This window comes from Actinia tenebrosa, unplaced genomic scaffold (assembly GCF_029948245.1).
Source record: "Actinia tenebrosa isolate PJP-AT-01 unplaced genomic scaffold, QUT_ActTen_1.0 PGA_scaffold12__29_contigs__length_12842862, whole genome shotgun sequence".
In the NCBI taxonomy this organism is placed as follows: Eukaryota; Metazoa; Cnidaria; class Anthozoa; order Actiniaria; family Actiniidae; genus Actinia; species Actinia tenebrosa.
The window spans coordinates 10,815,156-10,834,246 of NW_028292572.1; the positions used below are offsets into that span (position 1 = coordinate 10,815,156).

General features: G+C 40.6%; 1 protein-coding gene across 1 annotated transcript in view; it reads left to right on the forward strand.

Moving 5' to 3' along the window:
* The first annotated feature begins 661 nt into the window (after positions 1-661).
* LOC116304566 (myoferlin) overlaps positions 662-19,091 on the forward strand; it is a 36,178-nt gene continuing 17,748 nt past the window's right edge. Inside the window, exons 1-28 of the mRNA XM_031714321.2 lie at positions 662-792; positions 2,854-2,909; positions 3,408-3,499; positions 3,706-3,811; positions 4,036-4,163; positions 4,264-4,318; positions 4,647-4,778; positions 4,876-4,938; positions 5,673-5,723; positions 5,833-5,863; positions 5,946-6,019; positions 6,403-6,480; positions 6,824-6,874; positions 7,176-7,222; positions 7,345-7,427; positions 7,504-7,553; positions 7,884-7,937; positions 8,332-8,400; positions 8,616-8,659; positions 8,747-8,823; positions 8,898-8,998; positions 15,512-15,625; positions 16,030-16,129; positions 16,638-16,834; positions 17,191-17,297; positions 18,128-18,203; positions 18,392-18,502; positions 18,670-18,822. Coding sequence (XP_031570181.2) covers positions 699-792; positions 2,854-2,909; positions 3,408-3,499; positions 3,706-3,811; positions 4,036-4,163; positions 4,264-4,318; positions 4,647-4,778; positions 4,876-4,938; positions 5,673-5,723; positions 5,833-5,863; positions 5,946-6,019; positions 6,403-6,480; positions 6,824-6,874; positions 7,176-7,222; positions 7,345-7,427; positions 7,504-7,553; positions 7,884-7,937; positions 8,332-8,400; positions 8,616-8,659; positions 8,747-8,823; positions 8,898-8,998; positions 15,512-15,625; positions 16,030-16,129; positions 16,638-16,834; positions 17,191-17,297; positions 18,128-18,203; positions 18,392-18,502; positions 18,670-18,822 — 2,394 coding nt within the window. The 5' untranslated portion in view covers positions 662-698. The remainder of the gene's footprint in view (positions 793-2,853; positions 2,910-3,407; positions 3,500-3,705; positions 3,812-4,035; positions 4,164-4,263; positions 4,319-4,646; positions 4,779-4,875; positions 4,939-5,672; positions 5,724-5,832; positions 5,864-5,945; positions 6,020-6,402; positions 6,481-6,823; positions 6,875-7,175; positions 7,223-7,344; positions 7,428-7,503; positions 7,554-7,883; positions 7,938-8,331; positions 8,401-8,615; positions 8,660-8,746; positions 8,824-8,897; positions 8,999-15,511; positions 15,626-16,029; positions 16,130-16,637; positions 16,835-17,190; positions 17,298-18,127; positions 18,204-18,391; positions 18,503-18,669; positions 18,823-19,091) is intronic.

The following is a 19,091-nucleotide window of genomic DNA, read 5'->3' on the forward strand; positions in this document are numbered from 1 at the left end:
AAACAAAGATAACAGATATACAATGTCTAGTCTGCCACAATATAGCTATGCTTAGTGGTTTTATACACTTTGGCGGAAACTGTATCGTTTTTCATAGCCTGAACTGAGGAAAAAATAAAAAATGTTACGATCCAAACTAAAGAATTTACTTAATACTGACCTGCTGGAGAGAAGCATAAAACACTGTGTAGGAATGAAGTTTTTTTCTGCCAATCTCTTTTTCTTTCTTTTCAGATAATTTTTACTCGGTCTGGCTCCTAGTAGTCCGCCCCAGCCTTCTTCAATATTCTTCTCCTTAAATTAAAGTAGTTTTGGACTATAAGCAGATAGAAAACTCTACTTTTGAACATCGTAGTAATGTTATGGCTCAATGCTTTAGAAATCTATTCCTTCTCTAGATGTCTCAATTTAAAACTAGAATTGACAAGATATTGAACTATGCATGAAAATCCAGCGTAACTATAGAAATAGAAAATGCCAGAGAAAACGTAGCCATAGCCAATCAATGTAGGCGTTGTACCAATAATCCGCATGTATACTGGAGCAGAGGACATCCAAGTGAAAAGACGCCAATTATTTCTTTGAAAAAGCGGAGCATTTCATCACAAGTGTAGCGGAATTGATTCTCTCTTTGATGCGAGTGGAACCACTGTTCCAGGTGTCGCACGAGCAGGGTCGATAAAGTCAAGATCTTTAAGATGTTGAAAGTTTTAGTAAAAGGAGCAACTAATCTACCAGACGTCGATAGGCTTAGTGGCAAGAGCGATCCCTATGCGGTAGTCAGCTTCAGAGGTAAATGATATCAACTATTAATCATTTATCCTTCAGTCAGTATATTGATACCACGTTGATCCATAGAAATAAAATATTCGTACTCTTGCTTGTGGAGTAACGTAGCTAGTAAAGTAAAAACCATCAATATGAAAAATTGCAAATTTTTGATGAAAATATCTTAATAAATGTATTTGTCTAAATCATAAAATATAAACTTAAATATTCTAGTACTTTTCTACGGTTTTGAAAGTACAAATCAATGATACTCATGTTATTAGAAATTTTACTCAAAAATTCAAGGAAACCTTGATCAGTGATGAAACCTTCAATCAGCCAAAAATTGGTGCTGTTTAAAATATATTTGTTTTTTTGTGTGAAGTGGCGGGATATAAAAATAAAAAATATATGAAAGGATCATTTCATTTTTCGTACTTTTTTTCGTAACAATAAACTCTGTAGGAACCACCTACAAAGTGAAATACCGTGATGAGAATATTTATATTCCTCAATTAATATTCTAACTTATTAATATTATTCTAAATATAACAATAGAAGCCATGCAGTGATTTGAAGACTATGCTATTGAGTGCGGTCGTATTTGTACATGAAAAAATAACTGGCAATAGATTTTGTGAAAACGAAAATGATTAGCAATGCCGAGTAATGAGATTGGAACCCCCCTGGAAATATAAACTTCAAAAAGAGTTTTAGGAAGAAACAACGACCCTTAAAAAAATGCAAAAATATGCAAAGAAAAACACTAAAGTATTCAATAATCTGTACTCCTCGGTCTGTGTCTATTGATTTCTTTTTGATTGAAAATAATGTCGAAACTTTGCATATAAAATAGTTCGTATTATTCAGAGTCTTGTCAAAAAATATAGCGTAATATAAAGCAATCAAAATGATCCGCTCTGTAGTTGGTCTTGGTAGATTCTATACAATAGAATGTAAAATAGCATCATTGTATTTTGTCTTCCTAAATATTCTACTAAACGTTATGTATTACTCTGTGAATCTATATTCTTTTCACCATTCTTCGTATCGACTTTAAACTTTGAGAGTTAAGTTACTGTCGAGCCTAGGTGAGGAAATTAAGCTAATTTGGTTGGTTAGCTGATCAGTCTTTTGACACGTGTTGTTTAGCTTGTAAAGAGATCATAAACCCAGATGCATGGACGTTTTAATGTTGCTTTCTTTTACACAACTATTATCCCAGAAACTAACTAACTATACAGATAATCAGTATCTTTTTAAACTATTTATTTTCTCACTAGGCAAAACACTTGAAAAACACTAATAAATTCGAGTTAAATATTAAATTCAAGCATATTCATGTTAATTGTAACCACTAGATACAACTGCCCTCTAATAGAATGCACACGTAACTTTGTATTTCAACGATTTCAAAACAAAAAGAAGAGTTAAACAAATAAAAGCATTATTTGAATAATTAAGGAATTGCATGTATTTTCTTGAAAATTATGAATAATCTTGCATTTGTTTTTCCTTTTGAAAGATAACAGTTTTTGTTGACAGGGGATAAAAAAGGTGTGTTTGATTCTTTCTTAATTTTTCACAAACTTTTTTTGGTGTTTTCTTTTATCGTTGCTGTTTTGATTCGTTTCTCGGTAGTCTCTCTCTATGCAAAATATACCCAAAATAATGCAGCTATAAAATTTGGAGGACAAAACATTAGAGTTTACTCTCAAGAGAATAGATCCTTTGCTAAAATTCAAATGAGTTAAAATCTAAAAACCTTTAAAAGCACTAGAAAGAGCACTTCAATTTAGTAACCTTACTAAGATTCATTATGCCAGGTGTTAAGTTTAAAAGTAAAATTTGCAAACGCGTTTGTATCCATTTAAGTCTCCTACTTTTTAGCCTACATTTTGATAAAAATCTCAAAAATTTTTTCATTTTAAATTTGTACAAATAAAGAAATAAACAATTTAATTTAAAAAAGCCTAGCTTGCACACGAACCCAGCTGTCCTAATAGTAAGTTTGCATGTCATATCCAAAGTGACGATAAATGTACAGTTTTACAACATATTTCGTGGTTTTTTGGTTGTGCACAGGTTTGGAAGAAAAAACCGAAACCATCAAAGATGACCTCAACCCTGTCTGGAATAAGGTACATATGAGATTCATACTCATATCCTTTCCTTTGAGCGACGTGGCATTTGGAAACGTTTGCGCATGCTTGGATGAAAGTACATTCAATTCTGTTGTTTTGCACAATTTGCATATATACAACTGTAAGCATGTGCAAACGTTTTCACGCATTGACCTCACGCATTGTGTGGAACTTTGTCACGCGGCAGCCATGTTGACTGGAATGATAGATTTCACCCCGTAGCCTCGCACTCAACTGCTCGAGAATAAAACAAAGGGTTTTTTTTATTCCCAGGAGAAAAAGCATGGCTGCCGCGTGACAAAGTTCCATACAATGTTGGAAATTGTTAAATTGTTGGAAATGCAAAAGAAATGCAACTAACTTCATCCAGAAAAAGCTGTGTGATTTCTTTTCTATTTTCATGTCCGTAGCCTTGCCTCATCCAAGTCAATTTCATTTCTTCAGTGATTGCATGGATAAAGTTTAGAGTTTTCATTTTATTTTTTTCTCCTCTAGGATATTCAGTTTGATCTTAATGGCCGTGCGTTGTCACAAGATGATGAGCTAGTCGTGACGGTCAAAGACTGGGAAAAAGTGCTTACCCATCGGTAAGAACACCAGGTTCCCCCGGAAAATAAAGATTGAACGGACGGACAGACGGACGGGCGATAAAGTGCTCGTTCAGTTGGTCTTAGTTCTTTTAGTTTGAGAATGGAAAAGTTCCGAGTGATACACGAAAAGGATTTACAAACAGCACTTCTTGAATAGATCTGGTAACCAAATTGTTATAATAAAGTTATTTTGATTTTTTTAGTTCTCTAGGTTCTGTGAATATTCCTTTAAAAAGCCTCATCAAAAGCAAAAGTCCAAAACAAGACAAAGATCTAGTTCTACTGGATGCTTCACAACGACCAACCAAGGTCAGCGTCTACGTGCTTGATATACATTAATGATATCCTACTTCCGGTTTCTTCCCGCGCTTTTATAGCAACTGAAGGCAGGCGCGTCAGATTTGCAATACATTAATTTTTCCCGCACTTTTTGGGAGCACGCGCATTTATATCCTGTCCCAGCAAAGGTGCTTCATCTCTTTTTTAAACGAATAAAAATAACAAAGAATGTCTACTTTATATCTAATTTACAGGGAAATATCCAGTTAACTATTGAGTATGACGCTCCACCTGAACCAGAAAAACAAGAGGAAGAAGATGAAGAAGAACTATATGAGGAAGAAGAAGAATCAGGTGCTGCCACTAAGCCAGGAGGCAAAAGGTACGGCAACATTTATACAAATGAAAACTCACATATAGACGAATTAAAACCAGTGTCCTTAAAAGCTGTTCATAACTTGTTCTCGTTTGTTTGACTTTAGATCAAGAAAAAGACGAAAACGAAGACAGTTATCAGATAAAGTGCAAGATTTTCAGGTCTTGTAGAGATTTAGGAGAATTTTGCTGCTGTCAAAAGTGTCAATAGTCCCCTTCACAGTTCCCTGTGTCATCTTGTAAGGTAGCCCTGCCTTTGCATACAAGCGAAACAAACGGTGAGCTTGCAATAATAGAGACATGTGAATAATTGTAAACTTTCTTTAAAAAGGTCTCTATCATTGCAAGCTCACCGTTCGTCTCGCTTCGATGCAAAGGCATGGCTACCTTTCAAGATGGCGCAGGGAACTGTGAAGGGGAATGTTAGCCGGCCTCAACTAAATGAAAATTTTCAAATATCTTATATATACATTCTGATTCCATCCTCTAGATACGCATTAAGGTGTTTGAAGCTCGTCAATTGTCGGGTAATAATATTCATCCATTGGTTCAAGTTAGTGTATCTGATGAAGAACAAGTTACACAAGCTAAGAAGTGTACAAACAGACCTACCTACAACAAGGTACGTTTAGAGCAAGTACTTTCCCACATTAGAATGAGAATTATCACTGAAATTACTATGTATTTTGAAGTTCTTAACGTTTCCCCCCTCTTTTTAGTCGTTTGCGTTCAACTTCCACGCGTCTCCTGCAGAGTTGTTTGATGATTATATCATGTTTGAGGTGAGTGCACTGTACTGATGCAAGTTTAAGAAAAAGAAAAAAATTATGAAGGTTTTGGCGAATTAAACATAATGCTTATGGTAGTTATAATGATGAGATGGTGGCGATGGTCATGTCATGCTGATAAATACTGAAGATGACAAGTAGATAGCGTTGGTGATGGTAATGGTGGTGTTAATGATGATGATGATGATATGATGGCGATGATGATAGTAATGATATTGATAGGTTAATATGATAGAAGTACGTGATAATGATGGTAAAATGGACACGAGTGAAAAACATCTGCGCATGCTCTGAATCCGTATGCAAATTAGTCAAAACATAAGTAAATGTGACTTTCAAACATGCCTTATAAATTGGAATCACAAAATGCCAAAACTTAGTGTCTATGCTTGAAACTTAAGGCTAATTCTTTCATATTGCGTTTGTTAAGACAGTATCTTGATCTGCAAAAGTATACTCTTTTTCGAACTTTTTTGTATACTTCAAGAAAACAAACGTTTATTTTCTCACTCAAACTCTTCAAAATTCTTAAAAAACGTGCTGAAATGCACGCATGCGCAAACTCTTTTCTCTAGTGTCGGTAAAATGGTTATGCTGGTGGTGTGATGATGATGATATGATGGCGAGGATGATTGTGGTGATGATGATAGACGCGTGATAATGATGGTGTTGATGGTTATGATGATCATTCACACATTGTTCTACCTATTATTTGTTTTTCGATTCAGGTGTTCGACTCTCTTAAATTCCGAGTGGATGAACTACTGGGGAGTTTTGAGGTACGTTAGTTATACTCAAATATCAATCTGAACAGTCTATATCATCAAGATCAAACTGTCGGAGTTACCATAACCATCTTATTAATGAAATGCTATATTTTGATTTCAGATCACTATTGGCGAGATTTACGATATGAAAGGTGAAATACCGACAGTTATTTCTACGCATTCTTGTTAGTGAAATGAAAGCCGAACAATATATGTATGTCTATCTTGTTAAAGGTCATTCTGCTATACGAAAATGGATGCTACTGAGTGGTCCAAGGGACACAGATAAAGATGAAGACGAGGAAAAGGTAATAAAGAAACTCAAGACTGATATAACCTAATGTAATTTGAAACATTCCTTTTATAGTATAAAGAGGCTTTGCACCATCACGTGATGGCAGCCATGACAGGAGGCACAACGAGCCGTTCTCCCTTGAGAAAATGAATTTTTTCTTATGTAAATCAGATCAGATTAGACCAGATTCAATTGTTCCTTGTCAAGGCTGCCATCACGTGATGATGCAAAGCCTCTATATAGGCTAGGTTAGGAGAAGTATATATGAAACACGAGAAAAGCTTTGAGATGACTTATTTTAGCTTAAAACGCTGCAATTAACATGAATTACACAAACAAAACTCGAATACTGATGAACATTTATCTGTCGTTCTATTAACCAAAATACTGGAAAAGAAAAAGGAGGAAGAGCAAAGCAAGTTGAAAGTCAAAAAGAAAACCAAAAAAAGACCCCGAGGGAGTGGAACACCAGCAGTAAGTTCTCACGAATAAACAGTTTATTTTTTCTCGTGCTGGTAAGCAGCAGCACTTTTAAGAGCATGAAAATGTTATATGATCATATTATGTTGCTCCAGTTTCGAGTTGTGATTAATATTCATGTGTTCCAGTGAAGGTCCGTGGAATTTCAAAGTGTTTGTATTGTTGAAGTTGTGTATCCTTTACTTTACCGTTGATATTTGTGAATATTTAGACACTGATTCGAGGCTAGCCTGTGCAAATGAGTCTGTAATCAAGGAACACAGCGGTAATTTGGAACTCGGAAAAGTTTTATATTACTTATTTCTACTTCTGATATCGTATTCACCTTCTACCCCAGGGATATTTGAAAGCAACGATCATTGTACTTGGGCCTGGTGATGAACCTCCGGTAGGTCACGTGATTCAACTTACGTGTCAATCAATGATATAAATCTGTAACAAACAAAGTATCCTTTTACCTTGGGCGTAATATTTTTCCATTTCAGACCACGTGTCATTCTCTTGAGAATAAGATTCTTTGTTTGAGCCGTACCCATATTTATATTCTTCTCGTGTGCAATCATTAAACAAAGAAATGATACTCTAGGGAATGACACATGGTCTGAAACATTACGTCCAAGCTAAAAGGGTCTACTACTCTGAAGTAATTTGCACAAATGTGATTTTTTTACAATTGTCTGGTGTTTCAGCCACCTTCTAAGCTTGCTGGAGAAGATGACAATGATGATGTCGAATCGTAAGATACTTATTTTTTACGTTTTACTTATTTTTCACGACATGAGCAGCAGGAATATTTGAGGCAAGACATGGAAAAGTGTTCACGTCCTTAATAATTCATTTCAATTTTTTGTTTCCAAGGAATCTTTTACGTCCTTCAGGAGTTGACCTTCAACCTGTAGTTTTCTCGGTGAAAATATTCAACGCAGAAGACATACCTCAAAGTAAGAAACGTTTTACTTCAGCTCTCTTGTGTTCGCTCTCTTCTAGCTATAGTTAATACAAATCTTTTCTTCATAGTGGATTCGGCGGCCATGCAGGGAATCAAGAAGTTCTTTGGTTTTCACAAGGTAAAAACTGATAAACCTACACTAGAAATTCAAATGCAATTTCATTTTCTTAGAACAATCTTCTTATTGCTATAGAGTGGTTTTCGATTCGTATGAGTGGGAAACTATACGTCCCCCCCCCCCCCCCCCCCCCCCCCCCCCCCACACCAAACTCAACCCCACAATTCAGTGCAGGATGCGTTTTCGTCACCAGTCTTCGCGGAGAGGAATTTTGAATATCTCTGAGCAACGTATGAAATGCTATCTGGGAGGAAAACCTTGAAAGCCTTGAAAAACAAATGAATAGCAGAGCTAGTAACGCTTAAAGCCAACCAACTCTTTTTTTTTCAGAGCGGAGATAAACTTGTTGATCCATATGCAGTCTTGACTTTCGCTGGTAAAAAGGTTTGTATGTATATGAACATGGTTATCATCCTATCCCGCTACAGCAACCCGATCTAGCTTCATATCTATCAAACCCTGAAAGAACCCAGCTTTGAGTTTATCAAAGTCAGGACACGGCTTACTCGCGGATCAAAAACTTCACATGAGCCGAACCTAATGACATCAAAGACGACCGCATTGTTATCTATTGTTTAATTAGGTTCGGCTAATGTTAAGTCCGACGTTTGACCTGAGCCTAACTTAAAATTGGGTTAATCGTACCTTGTGAAGAGTCCAGTCACTGAACACTCCCTGAGAAGACTGCAACTGGGGAAGTAAATAAAAGAGATCCCATTTATACAAATACGTGCGATCTTGACCACTTGTTAATAACATCCTTCGTTATACCTAACAGGTTGAAACATCCATAAAGTACAAAAAGGATAACCCTGAATTCAATCAGATTCTTCGTGTTCGATCTCGGGTAAGATATGTTCATATCTGCTATGTTTCTTGGTCAAATTTTTCACTATTATCCTTAGTAAACCACCCCCCCCCCCCTTTCCTTGCATTCTAAAACCTCTGTAATAGTCACCCCCCCCCTCCCCCTCCAAAAAAAAATTTCTGGATCCGCCACTGGATGGGCATGAAATGACGTAAAAATGAACTCAAGATCATTAACCTTTTTTTCTTCCTCAGTTCCCATCGATGTGTGATGTATTCAAGCTTCAGCTTTTTGACTGGTAACTCACGATTGCTTTCTCAACATTTAGGTTATACGCTAATTTCATTGCTTCAATCGCCTGTTGTATATATGTTTGCGCCCTCAGGGATCGATTAACAGAGGACGACTGTATTGGCACTGCTTACATATCCATACCAGAAATATCAGGAACAGGCGACGAAGGTATATAAGCCATGGTTGAAATTATCTAAATCATTTTTTAGACTGAATAGTATGTTTTATTGTATTTTATTCAGGTTTCCTACCGACGTTTGGTCCATGTTTCGTTAACTTCTACGGCTCGCCTAGAGAATTCTCTGAACTTCCTGATGAATTTGATGACCTTAATTTTGGAAAGGTAGTTTATGCATGAATTGTCCTCGTTGTTTTACGAGGGTAGAGCAGGGGCGTACGAGTGTAACCGGCGGCAAGGCGCTCAGCTATGAATCAGATTGCAAGTGGTTTTGACAAAAGAATTTATTGAAAAATTCACACAACTTTACAATACATGAAAAAAAAACGGGAACGAGATTACAGGATATCTCTTTACATCGTAGAGAATTCCTTGTCTTGATATGTGCAACGTCTTCAAGAACTTTTACTACACTGATTTAAGCTTAGTTTGGGCCTACTTTTATGGGAAAACCTGCATTCTTAAGACCTTACACATCCTACGCAATGTTGCACGCCCTAGGCGCAAACAGGATGTCCCAAACACGAACTTACGTAAACAAGCGCCAAACCTAGGCATGACTCACTGTAATGTAATTACGTACGGAAATTATTTCTTGCTTACGCATTTTCCACGCAAACAGTTAACTAAAGAATTACATTCCTATGTGTACACGAGGCATTCCTAATTAAAAATATAGATTTATGACTAAATAATTACTGTCCAAAATAGTGTCTTTTGACTCTGTCACACTTGCCCCTCCTTTTTGTTTGCTTCGTCCTCGAGCAAATTCAGGAACAATGATACGCAGGTGGACTCGTCAGTGCTGAAGTGCGGATCTTGGAAGATTATAGAGGTTGCTGTGTTGGCCTGCCGTTGTCCTTGTGGAACGTCGGAGTACAGGTGCAGCCAGTTCTTCCTCAGACGCATCATCACTATCATCATCATCATCAGGTTCAGCTGGTTCTGTCATTGGTTGAAAGGCGATTGTCATTCCTCCAATGTCATCTTCTTCATCTGATGATTCTGGCGATGCAGTACATGTTTGTCTAGACCTGTCAGCTTGCCTGTGTCGTCCTCGTATCTCCAGCATTGGTCTTGGACACACTTGCATTTCTCCTTGACTAACAACTTTATCTCCTCCATGTCCATCAGCTCTTTCAACGACATATGTATTGTTGTCTCTTTGTTCGACGATTTTGTACACTTGGTTGTCCCATTTATCTTGAATCTTGTTTCTTCCTCTGACTTTACGGTTGCGAAGGAGTACTCGCTCTCCAACTTGTAGTGGTTCGGCCAGTGCTCTGCCCTTCTGGTCATGGATCTTCTTTCTGACGGTAGCAGCTTCCTTCAAGTTTTGTGTCACAGTGGTATAAGCTTCTCGTAGACGAGTCTGGTGCTTGGTAATCCATTGCTGGTTGTCTACTGTCACTTGTCTGTCATCATCAGGAAGTAGAATGTCCAAAGGTAGCTTTGCATCTCTACCAAACATCAGGTAGAAGGGTGAGTATCTAGTCGTTGCATGTGGCGTAGCATTATAGGCGTAACATAACTCTTTCAGGTGTTCAGGCCACCTTCTTTTCTTTTCTGCTGGTAGAGTTCTTAGAAGCTCATGTAGTGTACGGTTGAATCTTTCGCACTGCCCATTTCCTTGAGGATGATAGGGGGTTGTCCTTGACTTCTTAATTCCATACACTGCACACAACTCCTTGACTAGTTCTGCCTCAAATGACTTGCCTTGGTCAGAGTGTATTCTTTGGGGGATTCCATACACAAGGAACCATTCTTTAATCAGGGTCTTGACTACGGTTGTAGCTTTCTGATCACGGGTAGGTACAGCAATTGTAAACTTTGTGAACACATCTGTTAACACGAGGACATTTTCTCTTCCATCTGTTGCAGGCTCAAGCAAGGTAAAATCCATCGCTAGCACTTCCAATGGCCTAGTAGCTAGTAGGCTGCCCATCGGCGTCTTGACTGGAAGGTAGGATCCTTTGGCAATGACACATCTTTCACAATTTGAGATCCATTGCTTCACATCTCCTTGCATACCGGGCCACCAACATCTTTTCCTCAAGAGCTGTTCTGTCCTGTCTTGTCCTTGATGTCCACATTGATCGTGCGCACCCTTCAGTACTTGTGATTTCATTGATGTGGGGAGTAGCAGTAACCGAAGCTCACTTCCCTGTCCGACTCCTGTACGGCGGTAGAGAACTCCATGGCTTTCCTCAATCCTGTTCCAGTGACTAAGCAACTTCCTTGTATCCCTTGTCTCTTGTTGGCTTTGCCTTTTACTTGGCCGACGTCCAAGGTTTCGGTAGTGGAGGAGACGACTGATACATGGGTCCTCCTGCTGTAGTCGTTGGATCTCTGTGAGAGGTGTGGTTGGGAATGAGGTTGCTTGCTCCTCCAGCGCACTTGTCTCTGTGTTGCTTATGAACGCTGCTGATACCATCAAATGTTGACGTACCTCTTCTGGTAGGTCTGTAGTATTGGTAGAATAGGCTAGTGTACTTCTTACTTCAACTGTGGTTGGTTCTTCATCTCGGTTGATGCGACTTAGAGCATCTGCATTCTGGTTGTGACGTCCAGGGCGATACTTGATGGTGAAGTTGAAGTTTGCTAACTCTGCAGCCCACCTCTGCTCCACAGCTTTCAGCTTACTCTTTGACTGTAGGTATGTCAGCGGGTTGTTGTCTGTGTAGACGACAAACTTCGATCCCAGCAGGTACTCCCTGAACTTCTCACATACAGCCCACTTCAAGGCTAGTAGTTCCAGCTTCCTCGATGAGTAGTTCTCCATGTTTCGCTCTCCACCTCTCAGGCCTCGGCTGGCATAAGCGATCACTTTGACTCTTCCGTCCTGTTCTTGGGACAGCACGGCTCCCAATCCTTCGTTGGACGCATCCGTCTCTAGGATGAAGGGCTTGGTGTAGTCCGGGTAGGCCAGCACTGGTGCTGAGGTTAGTAGATTCTTTAACTTGTTGAAGCTCTTTTGGCATTCTTCTGTCCACAGTACGCCAATCTGCTTCCGGGTGGTCTTGTTACTTCCTCCGCTCCCGAGCTCAGCAACTAACTTGTGCAGCGGACCTGCCACTTGAGCGAACTTGGGGACAAATCTTCTGTAGTAAGACGCGAAACCAAGGAATGATCGCACATCGCGCACTGTCTGGGGAACTGGCCACTCGTTAACTGCCTTTGTCTTTTCAGGGTCTGTCTCGACACCGTCAGCAGAGACCACGTGCCCCAGGTAGGACACCCGATCTCTGAAGAGTTGACACTTGGTTGGTTCAACCTTTAATCCATGATGCTTCAGCTTACTGAATACCGTTTCCAACCGCTCAAGATGTTCTTCAATGGTGGATGAGAAGACTATGATGTCGTCCAGATAGACCATCAGGGTGCGAAGTATGTCCTCTCGGAAGACTCCTTGCATCAACCTTTGGAAGGTCGCTGGGGCATTCTGTAGTCCAAACGGCATCCGAGTGTACTGAAACAAACCCATGGGCGTTGTGAACGCAGTCTTGTGCTGATCATCAGGATGGACTTCAACTTGATTGTAGGCTGATGCCAGATCTATGGTGGAAAAGTACTTTGCGCCACGCAGTGCCTCCAGTGATTCCTCTATCCTTGGTAGGGGGTACTGATCACGCTTGGTTTTCTGGTTCAGCTTCCGGTAGTCGACGCACATCCTCAAGGCTCCAGACTTCTTTCGTACAAGCACTATTGGGGAGGCATAGTTACTCTCACTTGGACATATCACTCCTTTTTCTAGCAAGTCTTGTAGATGCTGTTGCACCTCCTGGTATTGGTTTGGAGGAATCCTTCTGTAACGCTCTGTGACAGGCACATCATCGTCTGTGTAGATGCGATGATATGTTGTCTTTGTACAGCCAAGGTCCTCCTTACATGAAGCGAACACCTCTTCATTTCTTTCGAACATCTGGAGAGCTTTCTCCCTCTGAAGTTCCGTTCCGGGGAAATGTTCCAGGGTAATCCCGTGAGGGGGTGTCTGTATCCTTTGCCAACGTACTTTGCCCACAGCTTCCCGTTGGGGTGGCATCTGAGGGTCAGCACTAAGGTTACAGCACACTGTCACCATGTTATTCTCGTGTAGGAACTCCAACTGCTCTCCTCTCTTGACCATCTCTCCCTCTCGCACAATTCCAATCCGCGTCCTCGGCTTTAGCCATATGTCCTTTGCCGTCTGGTTGGCAACTCTGACATAGTAACACGTCTTGGTAGTATCCACGAGAGTACTGGCCACGGTGAGGTTTCCTTCTACTGGTACACCAAGGGGTTCGATCACAGCATCAGTGCCCCATGATGGGCCTGTGACCAAGATATCAGATTCTGTGAAAGCAGGGACCCAGACTTTGTCTGAGCCGGCTACTTTCACGAACCCAGTTTTACGTTTACTCTTCTTCTCTTCATCTTGCAGGATCTGTTGGTATTGGGGCACCTGCCCAAGAACGTTGGTTCCCAGTAGGCCAGGTACCCTCCTCTGCATTACTGTAGTGGCTGCTGTGTCCTTCGTGATGAAGATGCCGCACCCAGGGGCCACCACTCCTCCAACCTCTACTGTAGCGACGATATATCCAATGTAAGGGATGTCCAAACCGTTAGCTCCTCGCAGCTGCAGTAATCTTGTTTCAGGGTGTAGGTCTCCTAGGGTTGGCTGTAGCTTTTCCCTGTAGAACGACTCGGTGATGAGGGTAACCATGGAGCCCGTATCCACTAAGCTTTTCACAGGTACTCCGCCAATCCTCGCCACCACTGTGGGACTTGTCCCGACAAACTTTTCGTTCTGAAAAAGAGAATTAGAGCCACTACAGTTCCTCTCCACGGCGTGGCTCACTGCCGTGGAGAGCTGGAGTTTGACTCCTTCTGTGGTGCTGCTGGTGCCTTGTCTTTCAGGGGCTTTGGGCAGTTCGGCCGAAGATGTCCAAGCTCGTGGCAGTTGTAACATCTCCTCGGACCACGTGGGGGACTTCGTGGTGGTGATGGGCTTGCTAACTTCATGGTAAGTTGGGTTAGCAGCTTCTGCTGCCCATCCAGCAATTTTTGTTGCTGCATGAGCCTCTCCACCAGGGCCTTCTGTCCTGCTGTAAGCTCTTGGATGGCATTTACTTGGTTGCTCTCCACCAACACCTCCTTGGCTGCTGCATGGCGATGTGCTCCTCTATCTGTGTCTTCCGAGCTACGATAGGCCTCTTGCCTCACCTCGTTGAAGGTCTTCTCGGGATGTTCTCTGATATAGCGCTTGAGATCCCTGCGCAACAGGTTGTCACGCAAGTTCTCAACGAATGTGTCTCTGAGGTTCTGGTCCTTGTTTTCCAGGGCTCCTACGTGTACTCTGGTTATGTGCTCCGCCATCGACATCAGGGCATGGGCAAAGTCCTGGATGGGCTCCCTGTCACCTTGTTTTCTGGCGAAAAACCTCTGGAGAAGCTGGGTCTTGGTGAGCTTCTCTCCGAAGACGTCTCTCAGAATCCTGAAGAAACCCTCCGGGTCTGTCCAGTCATCCGCAGGCCTTAGTCGAACTTCATCTCGAGCCGCTCCTTCTAAGCTATGGTACAGGAAATCCACCGCCTCTTGAGAAGTTAACTTCTGGGCAGCCACAGACCTCTGTGCATCCGCTATCCAGTCTTCAAGCACCTTGTCGTCTCTGCCACCAGCATACTTTCTCAGCTTCTTCTCCCTTGGCACTGTCACTTTCACCACTGGTGCAGGAAAAGGTTGGGCAGGGGGTCCTCCTTCAGCCTGCATGCCATCCAGCTGTGCCTTGAGTGCAGCCAATTGCTCTGTGAGTGCAGCCACAGCTTCTTCTGCCATGATTTCAGTCTCGTTCCCGTTGGTAAATAATCAGTAACTACTAATGTCAACTTTCTTGCAATCCCACTTCTGACACCAAAAATGTAACCGGCGGCAAGGCGCTCAGCTATGAATCAGATTGCAAGTGGTTTTGACAAAAGAATTTATTGAAAAATTCACACAACTTTACAATACATGAAAAAAAAACGGGAACGAGATTACAGGATATCTCTTTACATCGTAGAGAATTCCTTGTCTTGATATGTGCAACGTCTTCAAGAACTTTTACTACACTGATTTAAGCTTAGTTTGGGCCTACTTTTATGGGAAAACCTGCATTCTTAAGACCTTACACATCCTACGCAATGTTGCACGCCCTAGGCGCAAACAGGATGTCCCAAACACGAACTTACGTAAACAAGCGCCAAACCTAGGCATGACTCACTGTAATGTAATTACGTACGGAAATTATTTCTTGCTTACGCATTTTCCACGCAAACAGTTAACTAAAGAATTACATTCCTATGTGTACACGAGGCATTCCTAATTAAAAATATAGATTTATGACTAAATAATTACTGTCCAAAATAGTGTCTTTTGACTCTGTCACACGAGCCTGTGGCACTCGTTCAATGATGAACTTAGAAGTCGAGTTTTTCGAAGGGAGCAAAACCAGAAAAATATTACCCTCGAAGCACAGGAGAGCACAAACAAGTAACTCTACTTACATATGATGGCGAGTCCGGGGGGTGAACCTATGAGCACCGTGGTCAGTGGTTGATGAAATTAATAGCTCGCATGCGCAACGACCGTTCTTCCTATATATTATAATAAAAATACTCAGTATGAGAAAGATGATGATGATGCTATGGTTGTAATTTTTAGGGCGAAGGAGTTGCATACAGAGGACGAATGATGGTTGAGATCGCTACAGAGCTTGGCGAAGAAGTCGAGAAAGAAGTGGATAAAATAAGCTCCCAGGATGTTATTAGGACCCAGGTAATGTTCAAATAAGATAATTAATGATCCATCTCGAAATTTACTTTGCTGATGCCACCGTGTTGAGGACTTGGCTCTTGGCAACACGGAATCTATGGAACATCTATCTCTCTTCCTTGCCAACAACTATTAAGCGCTTTGGCGGACAACACTGAATCGATGGAACATCCAGTCTTCTTCACATTACTTCTTGATGCCGCCGTGTCTAATCGTAGGCGGGCACTTTTTCCTCTGACGAGGCCATGTTCAGAAACTTGAATGTGATCCTTGCATGTAGGTTCCATCCTGTTTAGAGACTTGGTGCCGACCCACAGACCAAGCAAACTGACCATGACGACCTACCATAACATTTTATTTTTTGACTTTTCTCTTATGTAAGTTATATTTTTACTGTTCCACTGTAGCCTCTGCTTCGACGTTGTAAGTACAAACTGTTTGCTTGTTTCTACGAGGCCTCAATGGTGTCAGAAGTGGACGGACCTGTAGAATTTGAAGTCAGCATTGGTAAGCTTCACTTAATGCAGTTATATATCTTAAAGGCTCCGGTTTGGAGCTGGCTCTCATGAGCCTTAATCCTTTTTAGGTCGCCCTCAAAAAAGTTGGAATTAAAGAAAGAAAAATTGAAACAAATTTAAAATAATTAGTTGTGATATTTAACTTTACGTACTCCTACGAAGAACTAGCTACAAAGCATCCAGAACGTCAGAGTATACTTCCAAACTTTTTACGAGGTGTTGAGTAACGCCTCCGTGGTTTAAGTCATTTAAGTTTCCTTTTTATTTACTTCTTGTATGCGAAACACCAACCCTGTCCCAATTGCAACTAGTAACCACTTGTCATTCTTATTCGCTTGTTGTATTCAAAACACCAACACAGTCCCAACTAGTAACCACTAGTCATTCTTATTTACTTAATGTATTCAGAACACCAACGCAGTCCGTCCCAACTAGTAACCACTAGTCATAATCGGTTTTGAACTCGGGGAACTGATATCAATAACTTTACCTTCAAGGTAACTATGGCAACATGATGGACGAATCAGTGGCTCCTTCCAATACGCCGCCTTGTAATGCTGTTTACGATGGCTGCAGCTACTATTACCTTCCGTGGAGCAACAATAAACCGTGTGTCTGCGTGGAAAGCTACTGGGAAGACATTGCTTTCAGGCTAGAGCCACTAAATGCGCTGGAAAGGATTATCAATCGACTGGTGAGGCAATAGAGTGGTCGAACCTTTATTAAGCGACCACCATTGAAAAAGTTTCAGGTGGTCGATAAATAGGGGTTTACAACTCAGTCAAAGAAGAATTTTCAGGTGGTCGACAAATAAAGGTTTACCACTAAGTCAAGGTATAAATGTCATTTGGAAAAAATCCGCTTTGGGACTCTGTCAACCCGACCGGTCGCTAAATAGAGGTTGATCACTTGATCAAGATATTAATGCGCAAAAAATCCTTTGAAACTTTAATAATCCGACCGGCCTTTAATAAATGTTCGCTTAATAGAGGGACTGTAATAATTTAACTGGCCTTAAACAATCATTTTGTTCGTAATTTAATTGAACAGGAAAAGAAGTTGCAAGCTGTGCAAGAAAGAGTTGCTGAGAAACAACCTGCAAAGGACATTGCAACGGCAATTTTTGAAATTCTTGACCAACTGATCGCAGACTGCACGTAAGTTAATAATAGTTTACTAAGAGACTGGCCATGGCAAGGGTTTGCAAACGAGACTATAAGAGATGCACAAACACTGTAAGAGATAAGAGGTAGTAAAAGATTAGCAAAGGCTGTAAGAGTCCACCATGCAGTAAACTGGGGTGGGATTTCCCATTCTATTTAGGAAGTGAAATACAACTAATTCAAATACATTGTCGGTCGGAGATCCGAAATTTGACTGAGTGTTTTCTCGTTAAAAATTCAAAATACACTTAACCAGACAATTTGCCAGCGCAGGCCATCGCTTGAAGTTGGCATACCTAGATATTAGGCAGATTAAGATTCCCGTTTTGCCTTCCCGCAAACGGCAAACATGACCACGTTCCATCGTTTCCCTACATTTCACTTTACCTTTTTTAAACCTTCTCACCAAAGACAAGTATTCTTTTGTTTATCTACTACTTGGAGATTTTTGAGATTCCTTTTCACTAATTTTAAACGGAATTTTGGAAGAATGGTCAACTGACTCTTAAACTCTCTATTAACTTGTTGCAAACTACAAAATCTATTTCGGTCACAGATTCAGATGTCCAACCGACACCTTTTCTATGAAATAGTTGTATATTCGTGTCAGATTGTGAAAACCAACGAATCTGGGATGATTGGAATTAAGAAAGTACGAGACAGACGGTGGTACACTGTAAAAACAGGTGAAAGCAGTGCAAGCAGTTCTAGATACTGTTAGTGACTGTTACCTTTAAAATATGAATAAGCGTCCATCGTTGATGAGGATTACAAAATGCATATGGAAGAAACAGAAAGAGCTGTACCTGATTTTCGTCTTCTAGGGGATTACTGCCAGCTCCAAAAGGACGCTTCAACCTGCTGGATAGAAAGATTAACAAGCAAAGACAGCAAGAAATGGTAAGAGAATCCAAAGGTCTATAGATAGGCCTGTTTAACTTAGGCGTAACTCTTTCCCTTGAACAACATTTCTTCTAGGTTTTAACTTAGGTTAAAACCTAGATGAACAGTGCGCTCTAAGATGCATTTCGTCTAAATTATTTCTTTGTTCAGTTTTCTTCTTATATTCATGTTATGGATATTTTCAGCAATATATAGCAACAGAGGCAACTGCATTGAAGGAACACGCTACTGATATACAAACAACTCTCAACACGATACAAGGATATTTGGACTCTCTACGTGATTTACTTATCGAGGTAAGTACGTCACGTAATACTCGCAATATATAGCAAACAGGACGTCACGCGTGACAAGTTGACAGTTTTGCACAATAATCCATACCCAGATTGCAGGGTTGGCCTATGCTTCTTATACACGCGTAGAATATGTGACTACTTAATGTGCAATGATTATTGTCTTCTAGCCTCAGAACTGCATCCCTGACGTCATTATTTGGATGATCAGTGGGGCAAACAGAATTGCTTACCACAGGGTTCCCGCCCATGAAATATTGTATTCACCTACTGAAGAAGGGCGTGGTAGAAACTGTCGGAAAACAATGGAGATCTTATTCAAGGTATTACGACGGATATATTATTACTACCATCACCATCAGGTCATCCATAACATTATCATCATCAACAACAATCATCTCCAGTATCACCATCACCATGGCCGGTTTTATCGATATCATCACCATCATCATCTTCATCATCATCAACATCATTACTATCATTATCAAGTATAATCACCATCTTCATCATCATCCTCGTCAACATCACCATCATTATCAAGCATTATCACCATCTTCATCATCGTGAACATCACCATCATTATCAAGCATCA